Source organism: Exophiala mesophila (assembly GCF_000836275.1).
Source record: "Exophiala mesophila strain CBS 40295 unplaced genomic scaffold supercont1.3, whole genome shotgun sequence".
NCBI classification, from domain to species: domain Eukaryota; kingdom Fungi; phylum Ascomycota; class Eurotiomycetes; order Chaetothyriales; family Herpotrichiellaceae; genus Exophiala; species Exophiala mesophila.
In genome coordinates, this window is record NW_015622506.1 from 4,001,325 (window position 1) to 4,024,210 (window position 22,886).

Below are 22,886 nucleotides of genomic sequence, written 5' to 3' on the forward strand. Positions count from 1 at the left end.
ACTTCTGGGTTGGGTTGCGCCTGCCGAAATAACTCTTCAAGGCAGGCAGACGCGTCAACCTTCGACGCGTCGCTTTCCATTTCCGTTCAAATCCTCAACGTCACTTTTACAACAACTTGGAAGCGTCCAATCTTGCCTGGTTCTTGCCTGGTGACATGACATGACTTCGATAGATGGTTTTCATGTCCATAACTCCTCAGGTCATCTTGGTCGACGATACTAGTTCATTATATCCATAATCACCTCCCCTTGGACCATCACCCTCCCCTCCCCCCCTACGACACCGACATCATCATGCCGTCAACTGATCCAGAACTCGATTCCCAGGCTCTTACCGAGGTACCACTTTCCATCCATGCAGACCCCCCATATGCCTCTCAGCACTGCAGACGTATACCTTGAATTAATACCCATATGCAATGCATGCATTCCACTAGGCTAACCAGATTTTCTGTATTTGTCGCGAATATAGAAACTTCGATCAGCACTATGGTTTCACATTGGTCAAATGGTCGATGAAGAGAGCATCGAACTCGGTGTCAACGCCACCCCACAATTCATTGGAAGTCTGATGGAACTCGTTTGGGCTCAGATTGGTGAGTCGCCACATAGCTGGACAGCCATCAGGAGACTAAGTACTGTCGTCACTGACCCCATCTACCGCAGAGAATACAGCAGTCGACCTGGAATCTTTTGCCAAGCATGCAGGTCGCAGTAAGATCAAGACTGACGATGTCATGTTGTTGACGCGGAGAAACGAGGGTCTGGCTGAGGTTTTGACCCAAGAATTAAACAAGATCGAGGCCGAGAGGAAGAGGAAAGCCGGATGAGGAGGAACGTCCAAGAACGTTACTTCAGACGCCGTTTGTATTCGGCCGCGTCGACGCCGATTGAGCTGGATCATCACCAAGTTTCTCGACTTTTCCAGGAGGAATCACAGCGCTTGTTTTCTTCTCGAGAACAGCAATTTGTGTCTAGTACCGAACCGACCAAGACCTGATTGCTGCGAGGCGCAGAAGCCGGGCTGAGTGAGCACACCGTTCAACTTCCCCTGACAAATACCCTGCACACACAGCAAATCGAGAGGATCGATAGTACAACTATCGAGGAACACCAAGAAGTCTGCATCCAACTACGATGTGTGTCGACCACAATCAAGAGACACCTTGCTCAAAGGAAGAAAGCCCAAGGCATGGCTTGATTGTCAATGCGAAACTGAAAGAGGACCCTTTTTAAATGGTCAGAAAGAGGAATTGGGGCCACGGAATGGATTGCTCATGGTATACGTGGGAGAGTCCTCATGAGACTGTCTCCGCGACGAAGCAAACATTACACGAGGGTCTACTATTGTACATAAGTCTTTGTCATGGTCACGACCGTGCCGAGATGGCCGACAGCCATTTCTGTTCGTCCTTGCTGTCGACATATTAGCACCAATTTGCCCGAAGGTTAACAAAGCTGAGCGAATAACTTACCGGTCGAAATGCAACAACATCCCCAGGACAGGAATGAGTTGCCGTTGATGGCCCTTGTCCCTCTGCTCCATGAATTGCAACAGCACATTCTTTAAATAGACGTAATCGACGGACCCTTGACTCAGCCCAACGCCTGGTGTACCACCCTTGGTGGGCGTCTCACTTCGACTGGGGCCCAATGCGCCACTGGCTTCTTTCGGAGCCGGTGACCGAGCATTGTGTGAAGAGTCGATGGATGTCCTCGAACTGGGCACACCTGAATCAAGGCCTGTGTTCGGTCGACCAGGGAGGCGAAGGTTCTTGGCCCCCGACTGCAGCGCCTTCAACTCGTCCGTCAGGTTTTTGTTGGCCTTGGTCAACTTGTCCACCCGCTCCTTGGCCTCATCGCTTGATTTCCGGAGTTCGCTCTTCTGCGTGTCTAGGTCACGGACTTGATGTTCACTTTCGTCCAGCGCCTCGCGCAGTCGCGACATGGCCGCCCGGACCTCTTCGACCTCCTTAGTGGCACGCACGGCGGTTTGTTCGAGCTCGTCGCGGCGTTTCTTCCACTCGCGTTGTCGGGTCTCAAGCTCGTCCTTTTCGTCTTCCAAGACTTTCAACGCCCGTTGCGCGTCTCTGGCTTTACTTCGGGCCTCCTCGACTTCGCGCATCATGCGTCGCGAGCTGACACTCGCTTCGTCTTCCACCCGGTCTCGTTCTTCCAAGGCAGCATCCATCCGTTCCTTCATCTCCCGGATTCTGGCCTCTGTTCCAGTCTCGCTCTGGTCCAGAAGCATACGCATCGTTTGCCCCTCTCGAGTCCGCTCAGTCAGCATCCGTTGTGCTTCGTTGAGCTCCTCTTCCAGGCTATCGGCGCGTGTGCTAGATTCCCGCGCTTGCATGTTCAACTCGTGGGTCTGGTCTCGTAGAGATTGGACGATGGACTGTGTGGACGAGTGTAGAGCAGCTTTGAGGGTGATCTCTTCCTGCAGGGATGTGACGGTCCGTGTATGATTGGACAATTGTTCCTCGAGGTCACGGAGCTTAGTCTTTAGGGCCTGTGACTCTCCTTTGGCTTTCTCGAGATCCTTGGATAGGAATTCCGAATTACTGGCTGCCTCCTGTCGTTTGGCTTCGGCAGCACGCGCATCAGCCTGAGCTTGATCGAGCTCCTTTTCTATGCGAGCCCGGGCGGCGGTTTCTTGTTCGATCTTTTGCTGGAGTGTTTTGATCTCTGAGTCTTTGTCGCTCAGCCGTTTAGCGAGCCCCTTAAGCTCAGACTTGATGTCTTCATGGCGAGCTTCAAGTCTGTTCAACTCTCCAGTCTTGTTCTTGAGATCGTCTTTCGCAATCTTTAGCTCTGCGACCTCATTCCGTAGGTTGCGAAGCTCAGGTTGAGCCTTTGCGAGTAATTCTTTGAGGTCAGTGATATCTTTGAACCTGGCGGTGGCTAGTTGTTCTGCGGCGGCAAGATCTTTCTCCATGGTGAAACTCTTTGCTCGCAAGTCGTCGTGCTCTTCAATCAAAGCCTTGTGTGCCTTGTCCGAGTCTGCACCGCTTGCAATAGCCTTGCGTGCTTCTGAGAGCTCCTTCTCGACGCTTTCCAACTTTTGCTCAAGTACACTCTTCTCCGTCTGCGCCGTTTTGAGCGCATCGCGAGCTTCTACGTGCTCTTGACCCTGGTGAAGGAGGTCGTCTCGTAATGTTTCAATCTCTTCTTGCAGCTCTTCCTGATCCTTCAATTTGTTCGACAGTTTCTCAATAGTGGTTTCTTTTGTAGAGAGCTCCTCTCGTAGCTGTCGGATTTCGGTCTCGAGCTGGGCCAGATTGGTGGACTCTTCTTTCTTGGTGCCTGCTGTGGTCGAATCAATCTCGGCGAGGTTCTCAGATACTTTGATCGGTACATCGGCCTCGGGCTCGTCTGCCACGGTTTGTGGACCTTTGCCCTTTTTCTTCTTTTTGTTCTTCTTCTTCGATGTAGAGGCTCCTGCATCAGACGGGGCGGGAGAAGCGGTCGATGTGGGTGCGGCCATGATTGATTTGGCATCATTCTGTTTCTGTAGACCAAAGTTTGTCTGCAGATACTTGACCACATCGTCACGCGAGTTCAACTGTTCCAGCCCCGACCTGTTGTCTTCGTCCAAGAAGCCAAGGATTTTGGTAGAGGGGCGGTTGGAGAAGTCATCAATGTTAGTCTGCATCTCGGTCTTGAGGTTCGTGATCGTGGCTTCGGCGTTGGTGAGCTGGCTCCGGAGGGTATCAATGAGATTTTGCATTGTCGCCAACTTCTTGCCGTTGGATTGATTGTCTGTTTTTTTGTTGGCTTGTTCTCGCTCGGCCAGTTTGTAAGCCGCAATAGCATCCTCCAAATCCTTGACGACAGAGTCTTTTTGCGTCAGCTTCTCGTTGAGAATGTTTATGTCTTTGATGTTCGATTCCAGTTTTTCTTGCAGTGTGGCACGTTCGGCGTCTCGCTGGTGAATCTGCAGCTGTAACGCCTCCATTTCTTGCGAGAGCTCATCCTTTTGGCCCGTGAGGTTCTGGATTTCTGTCTTCAGGTTATCGTCGGAGTCACTGCTTGTCTTCATTTTGGTCTCCAGTGATTCGATCTGAAGCCTGAGATCTGTCTCTGATGCATTAAATTTGTCCCTTGCCTCACGGAGCTCGATCAGTTCACGTGTAGCAGTCTCCAGACTCTGGACCATGCCTTCTGTTGACTCACGAGCGACTTTGAGATCACCTTGGAGCTTTGAATTTTGGTCTTTGAGGCCATCGACCTCGGCGATGCGCTCTTGAAGCTCTGCTTCCAGTCTGGCGTGCTCCGAGTCAAAGGAGAAGAAGTCTTCGGAGGTTTCTTGGGTCGGAGGTGAAAGAGCTTTGGAGCGGGGAGAGAACAGGGAAAAGCTGGCGAGACGTGACGAAGCTGAGGCGGGAGATTTGACCACCGCATCCTCGGCGCTTGCATCCTTGACTGGCTCAGGAGCAGAAACAGCATCGGATGCGGTGTTGTTGGCCGGTTCCTCAACTTGTGTTTGATCCTCGGCTACGACAGATGGCTTGCTTTTCAAATCTTCGACCTCATCACGCAACTTAGCAGCATCTTCTTCTGAAGCCTTTAGTTTCTTCTTGACATCATCCCTATCTGTGGTGACACGTTTAAGTTCTTCGAGGACCATGTCAGTCTTGAGGTTGAGTTGGGAGAGATACTCGACAAAGGCGCCGGCGTCGCTGATGCTCGTCAAAGGGGTGTTCTCTCTTAACGAGGCTTCGAACGAGTCGACGGTTTGGATTCGGGCATGTGCAGTTCTGTAGGCTTTGAGCAGCTCGGCGTACTTGGATTCCATGCGTTCAAGCTTGCGTAATTTGACACGGACTTCGGTCGGGAGTTCTGAGGGTCGTGGGGAGGGTGTAGGGACGGTGTTCTGTTCTGGAGACTTGTCTCCTTGAGACGCAGCCCCTGGATGTTCTTGTACGGGTTCATTTTGGGCTTTTGGAATGCCTTGGCCTCCTTTATCTACGCCGATGTCATTGGCCTTGGTGTCACTGGATTCCGGTTTGGGAGTTGCCACTCTGCTTGGAACAGCGCTGTCATCTTCCCCAACTGTAAACTCGGGTTCGAATTCGGAGGGGTCAGGGCCTTTTTCTAAAGGGCCGGAGGTGGACGCGGGGGGTTGCCTTTGACGGGATGGACGTCTATCGGAGTTGGCATTCTGAGAAGGAGTCCGCCTTCGAGCGGGATTGCGAGCCCCTGGTTGAGTGGTGGACTGAGCCTGTCGTTGGCGAGCCTGTTCCTCGGCAATGCGGCTGTCTATGGCGCCTTTCAGGCGCTGGGTTCGAGGTTAGTCGCCATGGGGAGAAGAGAGAAGAGGACTGAGGGTTTGGAAAAGCATACCTGGAACATGTCCAGTTTGACGGCGCTGGGCTGCCAGCAGCCGTGGATTGAAAGTCCGAATCAAAAGGAGTGGGCGGTAGAGGGAAGCATGAGGCACGGAGAATGTTCAGTGGTAGGAGAAGAGGTTGTTCATGGGGAATTGAGGACAGAATGACATGAATGGTACAGTCATTGAGAGTGATGCATACAGACCATATCTATAGCACTCTCGATCTTCTGCAACTGATGGTGTCGAGTGCCTGCGCAGCCACATCAACTTACTTGTCACCTTGTCACTTTGTATTATTATTATTATTGAACAAAAGTCGCCAGGAGCGGAGAAGGAAGTCACCAGCCACCTGAGCCACACAATCCCCTTTTGGGCGATTAAGCCACATTCTCATCTCTTCTCAATATGAGGCAAGCACCAATTTTTATTTCTTTGTGTCTTTCAGCAACCAAAGCACCCGACTCAACCCCGACGTCACCCTGTTTCCATGACAATCAACCAGGGCAGATATACATGCCGTACGATATGGCTGTCGACGTCTCGATGCTTCCGCCCCTGCGCAGCAAATACGTGCAAGCAATCAGTCCGCCATGTCATGTAAGATCCTACTGTATCAAGTCTAATCCAACCTATGCCCATCGGGTAAAAAGATATCCTCAGGTGGATATTAGATGTTGGTGAGGTCGAGTGTCGCCGTGGTATCGACCACAGGCCTATCAAGGACAAGCACGTCGCCCCTGCATTGGGTCGACCATAACCATCGCAGCGCCATGACCACAGCTTCTTCAAGAAGCTGTAACTGAATCTGCTTCGCCATGAAGATTCGGTATCGTGTCATACCGGCGAAGATCAACCTTGTAGACAGTTCACAATTAAGCCGGAGCGTCTTCTTGAACTGCACGTCGAGAGATGTGCAGCGGGTGGAATGGGCTTGACTAGGCTGAACTGACAGCTGCCTTGGGACATGGCCTGAGATAATGCGTGATTCATGAATGCCAATGTCATGCTTGTAAAGATCATGTTTCTTTCCATACCCAGTCTCATTCATTTTAGCACCACGTTGGCCCCTCTAGCTGCCAGATACTGGTCTGGGGCACCCTGGGGCAATGACCTGACCACAGCAAAGATTTCTTTGTCGTAGTATCTCAGCTTGGTCTTGGGGTCGGTGTATTTGGACGGCAGCCCCGTCACATCGCAATAGTGGCGATGGTTGGCGGGATGAAGGCTAGGGGCACTCTCGATGTTGGTATATGTGACCAAGGGCCCTCCCATCATACCACTCCCGCCGTTGACCGGACCCCCATTGGGCGCACTCAACGCGTTGGCTGCCCGCTGCAAGTTACGCTCGAGCACCAGCGTGCTGAGGCTCTGAGTCGCCTGCGCCATATTGACGGGCTTGGAGTTGGCTGTGGTGTAGGCGGGGGTTGTAGCGCCGTCTGAAGTGACCCCCGTCGCAGGTAATGGGGTGGAGGCGCCAGAATTGTTTTGTGTCGCGAGAACGGAGGCTTCTCGTCGCTGGGACTCGGAGATGATCTGCTTGGTGTTTTTGTTTCGGCGCGTGCTGGGTTTCCAGGTGGGATTGCGAAACGGCTTGACTGCGTAGTAAATGTCCATCTGATCGAGGAGTTTTTGGTGCGACTCGTCTTTTTCGGCCGGAGGCGGGGGAGGAGGCATCTTGACGATCGGGGTAGAGGGAGGCTCTGATGAAGAAGCCGTGGAGTGGGATGTGAGGCGGGAGGTGGGAGGTGGGAGGTGGGAGGTGGATGGGAGTGGAAGTGGAAGTGGAAGTGGAATGTGAGCGTCGCGTTTTCAGGCCTAAGGTGGAAGGCGCATATGGTAAAGTCTAGTCGTGCCTGCCGTCAACTCGGCTTTCTGATGGTTCTTTTATCTTTGGGAAGGAACACAATCAATGGTGAGGGAAAGTGCATCTCATTTCCAATTATTTGGAAAGAACGAATGGACAGGGACGCCATAAAAGCCCACGGCTCCTTCCCGGGCAAGGCGACACCCAATGACAATACTCAGGGCAAGAACCCACCATCCACTATACCACAACGGAAGGCACCTCAGACAAAGTATACATCGTCAACCACATCAACCTCTCAACCTCTCAACTTATATACTTTTTGTTTAAGGCCCAGCAAGGTCTTTGAGTCACTTCAATCAACCCCAACTTCCAGCAGTAGAGGTTCCATCAAACGTTGCACCATACATCTAAGATGCTGCTGTTTGAACTCGAATCGCCTCTGCCACCGCGTCCGCCAACGTTTCCATCCCTTCGTCAGCTTCAATCAAGTGATTGTCACGCGCTTCGTATAGTGTTCCTCCCTCTGCCCAAATGCGCCGTAGAGTAAAGACTGTTGCGTACGGTACTCCATTGTTCCATGCTTCCTGCTCCAGCTGCTTCAACTTGTCCAGGCTGGTATATGTCACCTTCCAGGCTTGACCTCCTGTCTGCTTTTCAAACTCGCCCAGAATCTCCTTGTCGCATGTAGTAAACGAATTGACTCTGAGCGCTCGATTCTTGCTAGCATCAGGGTGCTTCAACGCAAGTACCACTAGCTTTCCGACGCTGTGTATCGTTAGTCTTTTGATCGAGACCGAGTTCTCCACTCACTACATACTCTTTCATGGTCGTGAAACTGATCTTCAATTGCCCATCTTCAATCAACGTTGCTTCCTTGTTCTTGACATCGAAGTTGCCAGCCTCCTTGAACGGACTTGCTCCAAAATACAATCCAGGCTCCCCATCCGCGTACGGCCCCGACACCACGTATGTATGCTCGAGGTTCTTGCAACCTCTGATCGCAGCACGAACTTGGAGTTTCTTCTGGTGAGGTTTTTCGACGGCAGAACCAGGCCCATGTTCAATATCGGTGCCATACTCGGATGGGAAGAATCTGCGGACGCTAGGGCTCTCATCTGCAATTCGAACCATCTCAATCTGGCTCTCGATGGCGTTTCGGCCGACTGCCGAGATGACGGTGTCGACATCTACCAGTCACCAATATGTCAGTCCTTTTACTAATTCTGTTCACCTATGACTACTCGCGTATACCTTGAAATGCGCGCTGGATATCCTCCGTCTTGGTCACGTCGCCTTCAATGATCGCCACCCCCTCCTTTTTCAGCCTCTCAATCACCTCTGCTTTGCTCTGGGCTGTGCTTGGCGACGTGAAGATCGCAACCCGCTCAAAGCTATCTCGGTTCTTCACAATGGCGTCCGTGATACGACTTCCCACCAATCCAGTGGCTCCCACTATGAGCAGCTTTTTAGGCACGAATCCACCGGCTGACGACATTGTCTACAGGTGCAAATACAGCTTTGAGGGTTGATGAGGTTGATAAGCAACGCGGCTGAGCAACAATCTCTCTCTTTAGAGTGTTGTAGTTCGGTCACCGGCGGAGTTGATCAACTAGGCAATGCCCCTCGGAACCAGTGCGTCATTCACAGTCAGGGTGAGTGGGTGATTAATCCAATCCTCCTCCACGCTCCATAGGTCTTCGTGGCCAATCAGACCGCCAGAGATGCCGAGGGTGACCGAAATCTTCAAGTCCTCGGCCTTCAATTGCCCTACTTTGTGAAAACACGATCGGCCAAAGCCCCAAGAGCCTCTCCTCACCACAGGAAGTTTGACCTTGCTCTATATTCGTCTTTGCTCCTGTAAGTTCTGTATATATGGACAATTTGATGACAATTTGATGCCTACCAGGTGCCCAAGGTGCTTTCTTAGTCTGGTGCAGAATAGTTCAACATTTATTAAGAACAGCGCGAGAGGAACTTTGGCTACCCCAAGGAAATCAGAGTCCTCTTGCTACGCTGTCGTTGGTTACATCTCTTTCGCCCTTTTGCCGCACGGTTCGAGGCCAGGCACGCCAGGCATTTAAAGTTCACTTGAAGCTAGTCTTGGTATTATCAATCAAAACTGCCAGTCTTGACAGCGGTGCTCTCCCACCTTCTCCCACGATTTCCAGAAGAAGCCAAGTCCTCATCCCGGCCGCCGGCTTGCTTCTTAGGACGTCTCTCAAGAAACCAACAGTCGTGCATAGCCGACCACATGGAGTGAATCAACATTCATGTTCGTCTATACAATCCTGCCTGTCCCCCGGTGTCCCCGCATCCCAGAACACTGGGATCCTCCCCGGGGTAAGACAGGCTGCTCGCCTGACTCCATTCCTGAGCGTTGCTCCATAACCGAGGCCGCTTCGGGTCCTCAATGCTGGCAGATGTCTGCTTGTTCCAGGGTGCAAGGGCTCTGGACATTAATCAATACCCGTCGCGCCAGTCAGATTCCTTTACACTTCTCATTCCACCTGTTTTCTCTGCACTAAAGGTCTAGGCACAGTCGAGAAAGGGTATAGTGCCCCGCCTCCGTGCTCCAGCTTCTGTCCTCGTGCCTGTGGGGTCCTATAGCCCCAGCCTTGGCTCTGATATTCTGCAGAAAATCCCCTACTTTTCATAGGTTTGGGTGGCTTGATCCTTACCATGCCTGGAATGAATCCATCGACCAAAACTTGGCATATCGTTGACCTAGCAGAAACCGGCACCTTTCCGAATGCAATATGCTCTATTGCTGTCCGATACTGAAGGTTTTCCGGTGGAAAAGAAATGCCCGTGGCAACCGACCGACAATCCTCACATAGAAGTGAGGGCCTAACCCAGAATGTTGAAATACACGACCTGCTAGTTGGGAATCGTCTCCAGACATATATTCCCACATTCCTGCATGCGCTGATCTCGCCTTTTCTCCTCATAGAGTGTCCAATTTTGTCGGCCCTAGCATCAATCCCGCCTCCCATCCATCATGTCTGATCACGACGTCAACTCTCTTAAAGAGAAGGCCCAAGTCGCCCAGCTCGAGCAGGAAGCCATCTCTCAAGATGAAGAAGACTTCAGAAAGAGGGAGCGCCGTCTCGTGCGCAAGCTTGATCTGTACATTGCGCCTCTCTTGGGCCTCTTGACTGTGTGTCGATCCTTGTCGTTTTGTTCCACTGCCAGCTCTAACAACATGGCTAGCTCATTTCGTTCCTCGATCGAGGAAATATCGGTTATGCTGCCTCGCAGGGCATGACAGTTGACATCGGCCTGCAGGGTGTGCAGCTCAACGTACGGACGTCGTCTTTCCTTCTGGTCTTCTAGACCCATGATTTGACATGATGTTAACCCCGACGCAGATTGCCATTTCCATCTTTTACGTCTTCTACATTCTAGCTGAAGTGAGCAACCCCGAACCGAAAGGAATTCCTCTCAGCTAATCAATCCTCAAGATTCCAGCTTCTCTCTATGTGAAGAGACTTCGATTCGACCGTGTGATCCCCACTGTTGTCTTCTGCTGGGGCATTGTCTGTCTCGGAAATGGCTTCATCACCAACTTTGCTAGTCTTGTCGCTTGCCGTCTGCTGTTGGGCCTCTTCGAAGGAGTGCTGTTCCCGAGCTCGGTAATCTTGATGGCCAATTGGTACTATCGGGAGGAGCTTGGACTGCGCATCTCATATCTATACAGTGAGTATTTGTAGTCTGGATCAATCTAGAACTGTGCTGATAACCTTCCCAGTTGCGGCGGCATTGTCTAGCGCATTTGGCGGACTCATAGCATTCGCCATTCTGTATATGGATGGCACGCATGGAATGGCGGGCTGGAGATGGTATGATTGTCTAGTGGAATACTTTTGACCCGTGCAAGCAATGCTAACTATAGCAGGCTTTACATCATCGAAGGCATCATCACTGTTGTCATTGCTATCGCATGCTTTTGGCTCATTCCCAACCATTACGAAACCGCCTACTTCCTGAACGAAGATGACAAGAAGATCATGCGACGGCGCGCAGAACTCACCGAATCATACAATGGTGGCCAAGGCCACTACACACGCAAGGACATCATGATGGCCGTAAAAGACTCCAAAACCTGGCTCCACGGCCTGATTCAATTTGCCTGCATGACTGTGGTATACGGTGAGTTGAGGCTTAGATTTGTATGGCTACAGCCCATTAATGACATGTAACCAGGATTTTCTGTTTTCCTGCCCATCATCCTACGTACTGGCTTCAACTATTCTGTCAAAGAAGCGCAATATCTCGCTATCCCAGGTAGGCAGAAACATGCCACATGCTGAGTATTTTCAAACATACTGACATCCGGACAGTCTTCCTATGGGGTGCCATCGTCTATGGAATCGGAGGCTACCTTTCTGACAAGTTCAAGCAACGATTCCTATGCGTCGTGATTGCAGCTCCAACCGGAATTGTGGGATACATCATCCTGCTTGCATCCCAACATGTTTCTGTTGGGGTTCGGTACTTTTCGTGCTTCTTGATCTCGACCTGCATCTTCCTGTGCGCCGGTGGCAACATGGCTTGGTTGTCGCTCAATACTGCTCCTGACGGCAAGAGATCCGCCTCCGTCGGTATCACCTTGACATTAACCAATATTGGTATGTCTTGTATCTCCATCATCATACTGGTGCATTAGCTGACTTTGAAATTCATAGGCGGTATTGTGTCTGGTCAAATCTACGTAGCCAGGCAGGCCCCTCTCTACAGATTGGGTCACTCATGGTCCCTTGCTTGTCTAGTCTTGTCTGTTGTCGGATGGGTTATTGTGAGAGCAATCCTCAAGAAGCGAGAGGCAGGCAAGGACAAGGCAATCGCGGAAGGAGTTGTCGTTCCTCCAGAGGACTTTTCTGACCGTGCACACACATACAGATACCAGATCTGATGCACCCATTGGCAGTCCACGAGGGTTCTATGACCTTGTTGGTGAAATTGAATCGAACTCAATCTGTAAAGAAGTCTGTCTGTCTTATGCACAGCTATCTCTATGAAAGAGGATGTAAACGACTGAGGAGTAGGCAGGGAGCCAGTCCAGCTGGCTCCTGCCTACTCTGGCTCTTTCCTAGCACCTGCCTCCTGTCCGGCAGGAACGGCCTAACATCTGCCCCCCACGAAAGAAGGCGCACGTCCTCGGCCTTCCACCGCTTCCACACGTCGTCAGCCCTCCATAGTCTCATTCTAGTCCTTGGTGATGTCCTCAGTTCCATCCTTTAGTTCAGTTTTGTCCTTTATTCTCAGCTTTCAGCGCTATTAATTCCCCTAGTTATATCCTTACAATTCGTCAAGACGGCGTCGAAGGCTTTCCACCTCTGTCAATGGTCTGGTCGGAAAACCATCACTGGAATTGCGACTTACCTCAGCTCCCGGAGTGGGCGTCGACATCGTAGATTAGCGTAGTCTCGGAGCTATTTCTAGCAGGGATGGTGCTAGTGCTTATTATAGGAGAAGGGGCATGGCCGTCGGCTGGGGAGCTGGCCCCATTATCTATAGGAGATCCTCGCTATTAACTAGGTATCCTCTATAGGCTGAGGCTAAAGCCACTATATCTAACCACGGTATACGCATTATCTCCTTTAGGACTTCCACCCTAGTCTTCCGTGGTGTAGTTTTAGGTCTCTTATATTAATGTTCGTATTTTGGCTTCTTTACCGGTAGTATCTCGATATTAGATAAGTCCTCGCTGCCAGCCCGGGTTTCCGTAGCTAGTTCCTTAGTACCCTCCTCGGCTATCTAAGGTGAGCTTTTTCTTTTCTTAGGTTTCTATTTTTACTTCTCTTTTTATAGTCTTGCAGCTTCTGCCTCCTTAGTCTCCTAATACAGTTAGATAGGAAATCGTATAGTGGAGCCTGCTCCCTTAAGTAGGGGTCGAGACTCTCTCGCCGCCTATACCTTAGCCAGTATTTCATTTAAGCGAGTAAGGGGGTCTTTAATCGATATATCTTCCAGCCTAAACCAGTTTTCCTCCATCACCTTATCTAACTTTTTACCGGCCCTAAAAAACTCTCGGTTATCTATGGATATCTATGGCGCGTTATAGATCGGACGTTTAGAGAGTCGGCTTTCCAGTATATCGGCTATCCTATCAATATCTAGTGAATCACATAGGGTAAGACCTTTCGGACCGGCCGTATATCGGAATAAGATAAAGCCTAAAGTCTCCGCCGCCGTCGGCGTTAAGGCGATCTATCCGAAAGAGAGGCTATCTTCGAGTTTAAAGAGGTTACGGCCCTCCGTTATACTCAAGAGTTTTATCTTTAAGTATTCGGCGGCTAGTACATCCTCTCCTACTAGGTAGTAGTATCCTTTAAAGATCATGAAGAACTAATATCCGGCTCGAGTTTAGACTCGACATCCGCCTCCCCAGTATAGCCGGAGTGTACGAATATTGCTATTAGAGTCGAAGTCGGTAGGGAAACGTCTTGTCCTCTCTATCGGGGTGAACATCCGGATTATAATATACGTTATCACATCGTCTAGTTAAGCGGTTCCCGGCCAGAGCATCTTGACCTTACTTATCGTTTTCTTACGGATCTACTCTATCTACTATTTGTCGTAGTCGGCTATGTAGTCCATAATCTTCAATCCCTTATAGGTGAAGTCGGTGGTTTTTATTTATAGTTCATAAGGTGTTTCCTTATCGCCCGGGTACTAGATCTAGGCTTTAAACTTTCTATCTACTGACAACATCTTCTTCCCCGCCGGCTTTGCCGAGCCTTCCGCGGTATTAGCTGCCCTTTTCGTAGGCTTAGAGGCTTTCGGTCGAGTCATAATGGGTTTCTTAGAGGGTTAGTTCCCGTGGGCGGTATGAAAGATTCTTTTGCGGTGTATTCTGGGCTAGGGTTATTTAAGATCGGCTGCGCTAAACTCTCCGTCTTTTATCGTCGTCGTCGTCCGGCGGTGTTGTCCCTATTAGAGCGGCTAAATAACTGTCCCACGGTCTAAGCGTCGCCGTTAGAACGAAAGACGAGATAGTTATCGATAAGTTTGTGATGAATTTTAGTAGAAGGGTGATAAGATAAAGTAAAAGTGTTATAAGATCGGTGATAGGAATAAGTGGCAGAAATTTTTTCTACCTATATATATAATAATCTTTTTTGTATAACTATATATTCCTTATATAGCACCACTTATCTAGTAAGTTATGTCCTACTCCTCCCGGCTCGTTACCGGCTGAGGTTCACGTCCGCCTACCGCGGCGAGCACGATTCTTCGACTCGAACGCCTTAACAATTTTAGGGATATCCTTCACTAAGGTGGCCCGCGGCTCCTAGCTGGTCTCTTCATATCCTTTCCACTTAACTTCCATCTTTCCGTCCTTCTCGCGGAGGATCTTCTCGACGATCTATCTCTCCTCTCCGTCCACCACTAAGGGTCTCTACTGTTGGTCAAGCTATTGACCGAATCTATCCGGATGATATTATTCAAGGTAGATATAGGATATAACCGGATAGAATTTATAGCGTTTAGGTAAGTCTAGTTCGTACGCCAGCTATCCTACACGCCGCTTCACCTTAAAAGGTCCTACCTTTATCGGCGATAGTTTGCTAGAGCCTGGGATGCGGTATCCCGTACCTATACGGATCACTTTTAGCCAAACCTGTCCCTTGAAGTGCGGTGGGGTGTGATTCTTGTCGAAGTCTATAGCCATCCTAGCCTAAGCGAGCTCCGTGGCTTAGATCGCGTCCTTCCGGATTATCTCCCTTCTATCGGTGAATAACTCCACATCATTATACACTAGTCCTAGTGCCAATTGAACTTTTACGGGGAATCTATATACCAGTTCAAAAGGGGAGTAGCCGGATAAGGTATTCATAAGTGTGTTTAGGGCGAATTCGACCTCCGTAAGCAGATCTAGCTATTCCTGTTCGTATTTTCCGGCTAGTAGAGTCCTTAGAGCGATTTCCACTATTTAATTACTTCGTTCTACCTGTCCATCCGCAGCCGGGTGGTATACCGCGGTTATAAGTCCTCGTATCTTGTGTTTTATAAGTAGGCCTTACTAAAAGGAGCTTATAAATCGAACATCCTTATCTAATAGTAGAGCGTTAGGCAGGCCCTAGAGCCGGACGATATGATCGAAGAAGTGGTTCACCTAATCCTTAGCCCTAAAGGCCTCTTAACCTAGAATGATTCTCAGCCACCTTGAAAACTTATAAGTAACGATTAGTATAGCATCGAAATTTTAGCTGGCCGGAAGTCCCGTCATAAAATCCATTACTAGGACCTTAAAGGGTCTCGATGGGGTAGTAAAAGGCTAGAGTTTACCGTATAGCCTCCTTCTCGATAGTTTTAAAGGTCCGTAAGCCGGGTAAGCCCGGATCTAGGCGTCTAGCTTCCTACGAAGTCTAGGCATAAAGACGATATCCTCCACCTTCTTATATACCCTCCGCAAGCCGGTATAAGCTAAAGTATTATATACTAACTCGAGGATTTTCCTTTCCATAGCCTATAGTATGCATACTCGTTCCGGTGCATCGCCTTTATAGTGAAAGAGTAGTCCTTCCTAGGTTATCGAAAAATTTCCTTTAGACCACAGCCTGTTAGTTACTATTTCTCCCCGCTTCTCTACCTATGTTTTCTCTATTAGTAGTGCTTTCATGATCTTTTTGAAGACCGGATCTATTAGTAAAGCTTGTCGAATTTATCCTAGAAATTCCGGATCTATTTATAAAACAGATAGGGCGAAATATTCGACTATATAGCCGATCATCTCTGATTCCACTAGTAGCGGTCCTATAATATCCTAAAGCCTTGAAAGTCCATCGGTATTGAGATATAATCGGCCTACCTAGTGTTTTACCGTCATCCTTAGAACGTAGGATAATAGAAATAAGGACTATCTGTCTAAGCGTTTCGATCGTTTTCCTAGGGCTCGGTTCTATAGGTAGGATATTAATACCGAGTGATCGGTAACTACGGTGAAATCTCCATTAAAATATTAGGGAGTCTTCTATAGGGACTAGACTAAGGCCAGCGTCTCCAGCTTAGTTAGCTAATAGTATTTCTCTGCCGAAGTTAAGGATCGAGATAGGAATAAGACTAGTCTCTCCGAGTCGTCCTCTCCGGTTTTTTGATGGATTACCGCTCCTAGCCTATATTCCAACGATCCGTCGTAGTATAGGATGAATAGTTTAGCGAAATCTGGATATGCCAACGGGGCCTGCGTGGTAATTACCTCCTTAATTCGGTCCTAAGCCTCTCCGGCGTCCTTCAGAATTGCCTTCCGACGTTTAGGTGAAAGATAGCCCAGAACCGCTTCAGAGTTAATTAATGTTCTTTATGCGTATCGCGTCCTAGCCGATGTAGATTTTAGCGCCGGCTTAAATCCCCACGTCTTAATCTTTTGTAGGGGCTCCGCGATAGCTAAGAAAAACAGTACGTATTTCCGGTAGTATCCAAAGAGTCCTAACCTAGTTTCTAGCTGATGAAGATTCTCTAGAAAGGCTTTCCTCCGGATCGCCTCCACCTTATCCGCCGCTATAGCTATTCCTAGCCGTGAGACCTTATATCCTAATAGCTTAATACTTAGATATACGAAATAGCATTTCGAGGGCGAGAGCGAGATGCCGGATTCTTCCAGAGCCGATAGAATTTTCTCTAGATAATCAATATACTCATCCGGTATCCGGCTGAAGATCACTACATCGTCGATATACACCAAGACGTAGCTCCACAAGTATCGTCAAAGAAGGTCCTCTATCCGGTGTTGAAAAAATCCGGGGCTATTTACTAGTCCCATTGTTAACACCGTTAGGACTTCCTATCCCCGATAAGGTATAACAAACGCCGTTTTCCATTAGTCCGATTCTAAGATCCGTTGTTAGAAAAAACTTTTTGTGATATTAAGTAATGTAAAGATCCTAGCGCCGCCTAGTGCTCCTAGGATATTATCCTACTTCGGCAATAGGTATACATCTAGCCTTAATCTTACGTTAACTTTCCTAAGATCTACCACCACCCGTAGTTTTCCTTTTATATATACCATAAATACTGGGGAAGCCGCTAGGGATGGTTCACCTAGCGGGAGTGCCCGAACCCGGCCTACGTCCCCCAGTGGTCTAAGAACTTTATCGCAGGCCACCCGGTCCCTTCGTGACAACGGGTATAGGTTTTATTTCAGGCCTAAAACGTTCTATTCGTCTAGAAAGGGGATAGGCATCCGGATATTGTCGTTGAACAAACCTAGCTCCGGCCGGAATAAATGGCGGTGGTTTGCGATAAGGTCTAGTATCCGGTGTTTATATTCCGGGCCCTAATAGTCTAAGACATCCATTTCCTGATTCACATCCTCCGCTTCCTCTAGGTTTAGTGAGAACTACAGCCTATCTGCCTATTCCTTTCCTTTATTCTCCTTCAAATCCTTTCTAAATCGTGGTTTTTCTAGTTAACCTATATCCTCCCTATCTTTATCTATAGCGCTGTCAAAAACCGACGCTAAATAAGCATCCTAAGTAACTATAGCCCCGATGTGGCTCTCGTCCACTACCTCTAAGACGCCCAGCTGACGGTTCTTTAGCATCTTAACTGGCACCTCTCCCAGATTTAATATTAGGATACGGCTCACGTTATCCGAGACTAAGGCTCTCGGAGCTGATACCCACTTACCACTCTCCGCGTCCATTATTAGGAATGGGGTGAAGAGGTAGGATTTTCCAGCCGGCAAGGGCTTATAATCAATGCCGATATTGTATCCGGTTCCCGGCTAGAGTTCCACCGTCTTAGCTACAAATACCCGGACCTTAGGGATTTTTAGTGTTTTATGTTTTTTGACGGGTATTAGGGGTGTCGGTGCCGGCTCTAGTTCCACCTTTATTTTCTCGCCACGTCCTATAGACATATCGAATTGGTGAGAATCCTGGCTAAGGAGTAAACGCTCCCGTCCGACATTAATCACTACCGAATATGAATATAAGATATCGTTCCCTAGTAGTGCTCTACACGACAGATTCGGTAGAAGATATATCCTAGCGCTGAACGATACGAATCGTCCGGCTATTATTTTGAATCTTATGTTGACTATTAAATAATGTTTAATGGTATATTAGTGTGCCGCGATCCTAATAAAAATGGGTTTATAGACTACGGTTACCTCCTAATTTCCGAAAAACTCCTTAAACATAGCCTAGCTAACGAGCGACACTAGTGATCCGGTGTCTAAATATACCTCCAAGATAGAGAGTGTGCCAGGGTCGTAGTGTTTTACTTTTACAATCGTGTAGTCCCTCCGGATAAGGGCCTGCTCATTACTTAGATTTATAGTTCTATTTAGGGATGCCGGTTTATCCACACTATCCGGTAGCGCCTAATCTGCGATATCCGTAAGGTATAGATGGTTGTCTAGTATCGAGGCGCTAACACTATCTTCGATGGTCCCCGATACTAGTTTTCCGACTTATATAAGTCGGACAGATCTATATCTAGGAGATAATCCATATCTTCCTAGTCTGAATCCACTAAATAATAGGCGGAGCCTCCTTCTGTATGAGAATCATCTTCTTCCACGAAATGAGAGTCTTTTAGGCGTCCGCTATAGCCACCACCGCGGCGGCTATCGTCGCCCCGACTATACCAACCACGACTCCGTTAACTATCCGGGCGTGGCTCGGTGGAAAAACGCCGGTCCTCCGACCTATTATTCCCTTTACCATCCTGCCCTAAGCGCTTATCCTGTCCCTACGGAGCACTAGTCTTCGTCCGGGGAGACGGGGTTCGGTTCTTGTTTACCCTGTATTCCCCTTTGCGAGGAGAGTAGTCGCCGGATCTGCCGTGGTTATACTCCCTTAGGCGGCCTTGCCACTTTCGGCCTGGGGAACCGCGACCTCTGCGGGCCGTCTCCTATTGGCGCCTATCCTGGTGGCTAGCCCGCTAGGCCGTATGGCCTACGGGCTCCATTTCTCTAACCCGAGAGCAGAATTCTACCTAGGATTCCCCATTTTTAACCGCGATCGAGGTTTTAATACATTTATCTAGAGCTTCCCAGTATAGATAGATCAGGGTTGAATTATCCCTCACCCCTGCGTCTCGTAGTAAGGCGGCCTTTTTTCTAAGGAAGGAGTTTAATGGCAGCTCGTCCTGCTCCTTAAATCTGAACTTTAGGGCCCTGGCCTTCGTAAAGGCCTCGCCGGTATTCGGTTTATATTCGGCTAATAGTTAGTAATCCCATTCCCGTAAGCTGTAATTCATAGCTCTTTTTATATCGGCTAATAGGGAGTTGTGCTAATCCATGGCATCCCCTTTAAGGTAGAGGGGCAATTAGGTCAGGACTTCCTGTTCCGGATATAAAGTAGCAATCTATTAGAATCGGTTGATAAAGAAGTTAACTGAGGCTTCCTTAGGATCCCAGAACATTATGTCCCTAGCCTATAGACGTGCCCGGCCGACCCCTCTTTCCCCGTCAGGCTCGCGGTCCAAGCCCCTATTGGATTTATAAGGGGATTGAAGCTGACGGCGCGGAGTAGGTTGAGGATCGATCCGGGCTTAGGAATAGTCTCTCTCTAGGCGGTCGATGAAATTTCTAAGCTCCCTATATACGCTAGGTGCTCGATCTGACCTTAGTCTATGTTCTCCTAACGAGTTTCGACTAGTGTGTGGCCCCTAATCTATATAGGCCGGCGGTGGTGCCTGTAGTCGCTGAACTTAGTTAATAGGTAATGATCTTTCTAGTTGCCGAACTAGTAAGGTAGGGAGTATCTCCTGCGGCTACTGGGCCGGATATATTTCAACCTATAGCATTAAGGGCACCCGAAATTCCGGACGGGCGTCCTGTGTTGAGTATGACGGTCGGTTAGTCGCTACGGCCCTCATGAGCTACTGGATCTACCTACGCATCTCTACTATCTCATCATCCTTCTAGCGGAGCTCCTCCCTGAGTCTCTTAATAGTGTCATCCCATATCGCCGCCGTTCAAAGCCTGGCCGCAGTCGGCACCCTTATATCGGTTAAAACGGGTAGATTCAGGTCCTTAGGTACTTGCTCCCGGATCCCTACTCGACGTGGTGTTCGAGGTCGTACTGGAGAGGGTAAGGATTCTTGGGCCTCCTAGTGAGATTCTTGGGCGGCTTGAGGTCTAAGTACCCCCTCTAGCCTATCGATAAGGTTTGGTAGCTTAGGCCCCTATAGGGGTAACCCTAGCCTGGCTGAAAGACGTACTCCAGTGGCTATAGCTGCTGCCTATAGGTCCGCACGCCTCTTTACCCCCGCGAATCGGATTTTTCTCAACCGTCTAGAGCCTATACGTCCCGCCTATAACCTAAAAAACGGAAGTCCGCTTAGATATAACCCTACTTAGTGGGGAGGCCACAATATAGGAGGGGTCGATACCACTCGAGGCGTCATAGCTAGGGGGGAGGTTAGCAGTTAAGGTTAGTTAGGAAAAATTTGCTGAATTAGATTTATTAGGGGTTATTCTATTTCTAAGGTAGGAGCGGATGTCGACGTAGGTGTAGGTGCAGCCACGGCTATAGGTGTAGACTCGGCTTCTACCTTAGGCAGAGTAGGAGCTAACGCAGTCTAGTAGTTTTCCGTTAGGGATTATCTAGGTAGGGAAGGCACCCGGCTTATCAGTGAATCCTGGTCCCGTGACTCGTCTAGCTGCTCAGAATAAGATAATTCACCCTATTCCGTGGTTTGACGATCGTCCTGGCCTAGTAATGAAGTAGAGAATCGTTCCCTAGAGCCGTTCCGGTCCTCGATTACAGGGTCGGCTGTTAGGCCCTTCACGAAACGTTCCACCTAGAATTGAAAATCCGGGCCCCCGCAAAATTCCTCGTAGAACTCCCCTCCGGGTAGATAAGGTTAGATCTTATCGGGGTAGTCCTTGAATTTTCGTGACTTACCGCAGGCCTAGATAACCAGCTCGGCCTTACCAATCGCCTCCTAGCTCAGGAATTTATAGAATTTAGCGGTCGGATCAACACCCGCGAGTACCTTCGCTAGGAAGGCGTCGAAGTGGTATTAGGCCCGCTTATAAAAGGCGGGATGTCGTGTATAGATATTCTTCCTCCCTAGGTCGCCTTACTCCGCGGCCCTCAACCACCTCTTATCCAGTAGCTGTCCACTAGCCGGGATGTCTACACTTTTAGTCGTTACACTCCGATAGGACGATGCAGGGCTGGTCAGACGTAGGGCCATTTATAGGAGATATACCCAGTAGGTAAGGACGTCGAAGCCGGGCAGCCCAAAAGCCTACCTAGACCGGTAGAGGGAGAAGGAAGAAGGATACGTATAGCAGAAACGGCACCGGACGGTCAAACCTATCCGGACGTCAGATTCAGAGGTGAGTGCTCTCGGGGCGGTGGCAGACGAAACAGCTCCACCCACCCGACAGCAAACGAATTTGTTGCTACCAGATGTAAAGAAGTCTGTCTGTCTTATGCACAGCTATCTCTATGAAAGAGGATGTAAACGACTGAGGAGTAGGCAGGGAGCCAGTCCAGCTGGCTCCTGCCTACTCTGGCTCTTTCCTAGCACCTGCCTCCTGTCCGGCAGGAACGGCCTAACACAATCCAACCACTAGGATGGCTAATCAACACGAGTCGTCAGTACAATAGCCAAGTACGACACTATTCACGGAGTGAATATAGTAATTATCTCGTGTAAAAACCTATCAGTGAGTGGGTGCTCGTGTACGCGAACGTAGATCTCATCTGAAATACCTACTAAAGAACCATCGAAGCAAGGCTGAACCGGTGGTGATGGAAAGGCAAAAAAGAAGGCCATAATGACGTGACATTAGAAAGAAATCTCCACCAATGAAGCCAGGTGAAGAGGATAGATGGTTTCTGTCAGACACAATATTTATTCCGCGGGGCAAATCGTCCAGAAGACGCGTATATGGACAATCTTGACGACAACAACCTCAAAACTCGAAGGACTGTCATACACAGTTAAAATTGCACTTGTACCATCATGGTAAGGCGACTTCATTTCGTTTCTGGGCCAGTAACATATTGATCATTTCTCAGGAAAGTCCACACGAGCAACAGCAGAGCCTTCTCCTCTCGCGAATCATCACCAATATTGTACGGCCTGCTTCCCTAGGGCCAACCGTTTCTGTCCGACTGACTGACTCTATTGCAGGAGAAACTGAATGAAGCAGTGGCTATGATGAATCGAAATCTGCAAGAAGTCAACATTCAGAACATGAATGTCGAGCTGGTGGCACAGATGTTCAAAAATTATCAATCCAACGTACTTTTTCATCTCGAAGGTCAGTCTGCAGTACTAAACTAACTGGTTTCCGCGTTTCAAGTTTATTGACTTTGGCACAGCTACCAACAATCTTAAAGATCCGGTATGAGACTATGGTTCTTAAGCCAGACATTCGATTACAGCACCACCTCAAGATGGTAGATGTTTCGTTGAGACCAGACAGATTATGCTGTCCCTGTATCACATGGCGCGACATCAAGTGTACAGCATGTGAATGTCGATGGACCCAGCATTGACACGCTAGGCAACTAGATAGTAGTCTCAATTCTGCGGGAGTCTTTGATGGGATTGTTCTGTTCGCCCAAAGTGTGCGACAGGCAATTTTGATTACGACAGGGGATGGTAACATATCAAGGTTGATGTCCCAAGTCTCGCAAAGTCACCCGAGATACCATCACCACAGTAATAGGAGAGCTTAGAAGCAGTTGCCCTGCAATGCCAGCCTTATGATCACATGGTGAGGCTGAATATACAGTATGTGGTTGAACAAGGCTGAACAAGGCTGCG

General features: G+C 49.1%; 6 protein-coding genes across 6 annotated transcripts; 3 read left to right on the forward strand and 3 right to left on the reverse strand.

The window, feature by feature from the left end:
- Window positions 1–171: 171 nt before the first annotated feature.
- Window positions 172–1,502, forward strand: PV10_04951 (uncharacterized protein). Its single transcript, XM_016369546.1, has 3 exons — window positions 172–339; window positions 473–596; window positions 667–1,502. Exons 1-3 carry the CDS (start codon window positions 295–297, stop codon window positions 828–830), a joined length of 333 nt encoding a protein of 110 aa, XP_016225334.1. The 5' UTR covers window positions 172–294; the 3' UTR covers window positions 831–1,502.
- Window positions 908–5,603, reverse strand: PV10_04952 (uncharacterized protein). The gene is made up of 3 exons (XM_016369547.1): window positions 5,347–5,603; window positions 1,476–5,281; window positions 908–1,416 (listed from the first exon to the last, which is right to left on the reverse strand). The coding sequence occupies exons 1-3, from the start codon at window positions 5,353–5,355 to the stop codon at window positions 1,371–1,373; spliced, it is 3,861 nt and encodes a 1,286-aa protein (XP_016225335.1). The 5' UTR covers window positions 5,356–5,603; the 3' UTR covers window positions 908–1,370.
- An 81-nt stretch (window positions 5,604–5,684) lies between these two features.
- PV10_04953 (uncharacterized protein) lies at window positions 5,685–7,071 on the reverse strand. Its single transcript, XM_016369548.1, has one exon. The coding sequence runs from the start codon at window positions 7,007–7,009 to the stop codon at window positions 6,380–6,382; it is 630 nt and encodes a 209-aa protein (XP_016225336.1). The 5' UTR covers window positions 7,010–7,071; the 3' UTR covers window positions 5,685–6,379.
- A 478-nt stretch (window positions 7,072–7,549) lies between these two features.
- Window positions 7,550–8,730, reverse strand: PV10_04954 (uncharacterized protein; the record flags this gene model as incomplete). The annotated part of the gene is made up of 3 exons (XM_016369549.1): window positions 8,394–8,730; window positions 7,960–8,329; window positions 7,550–7,907 (listed from the first exon to the last, which is right to left on the reverse strand). The coding sequence occupies exons 1-3, from the start codon at window positions 8,635–8,637 to the stop codon at window positions 7,550–7,552; spliced, it is 972 nt and encodes a 323-aa protein (XP_016225337.1). The 5' UTR covers window positions 8,638–8,730.
- Window positions 8,731–10,140: 1,410 nt separating this feature from the next.
- PV10_04955 (uncharacterized protein) lies at window positions 10,141–12,073 on the forward strand (the record flags this gene model as incomplete). Its single annotated transcript, XM_016369550.1, has 9 exons — window positions 10,141–10,299; window positions 10,353–10,442; window positions 10,511–10,552; window positions 10,604–10,838; window positions 10,891–10,981; window positions 11,038–11,291; window positions 11,346–11,426; window positions 11,483–11,770; window positions 11,828–12,073. The coding sequence occupies 9 exons, from the start codon at window positions 10,141–10,143 to the stop codon at window positions 12,052–12,054; spliced, it is 1,467 nt and encodes a 488-aa protein (XP_016225338.1). The 3' UTR covers window positions 12,055–12,073.
- A 9,869-nt stretch (window positions 12,074–21,942) lies between these two features.
- Window positions 21,943–22,467, forward strand: PV10_04956 (uncharacterized protein; the record flags this gene model as incomplete). Its single annotated transcript, XM_016369551.1, has 4 exons — window positions 21,943–22,079; window positions 22,138–22,189; window positions 22,248–22,377; window positions 22,439–22,467. The coding sequence occupies 4 exons, from the start codon at window positions 21,943–21,945 to the stop codon at window positions 22,465–22,467; spliced, it is 348 nt and encodes a 115-aa protein (XP_016225339.1).
- Window positions 22,468–22,886: the final 419 nt, after the last annotated feature.

Bases quoted from the DNA above. Each gene is read 5' to 3' on its own strand.
- PV10_04951 (XM_016369546.1), top strand. From the start codon at position 295: ATGCCGTCAACTGATCCAGAACTCGATTCCCAGGCTCTTACCGAG. The intron at 340-472 runs GTACCACTTTCC...TCGCGAATATAG, and splicing joins ATTCCCAGGCTCTTACCGAG to AAACTTCGATCAGCACTATG. The intron at 597-666 runs GTGAGTCGCCAC...CATCTACCGCAG, and splicing joins ACTCGTTTGGGCTCAGATTG to AGAATACAGCAGTCGACCTG.
- PV10_04952 (XM_016369547.1), bottom strand. The intron at 1,417-1,475 runs GTAAGTTATTCG...ATATGTCGACAG, and splicing joins ATGTTGTTGCATTTCGACCG to CAAGGACGAACAGAAATGGC.
- PV10_04953 (XM_016369548.1), bottom strand. From the start codon at position 7,009: ATGCCTCCTCCCCCGCCTCCGGCCGAAAAAGACGAGTCGCACCAAAAA.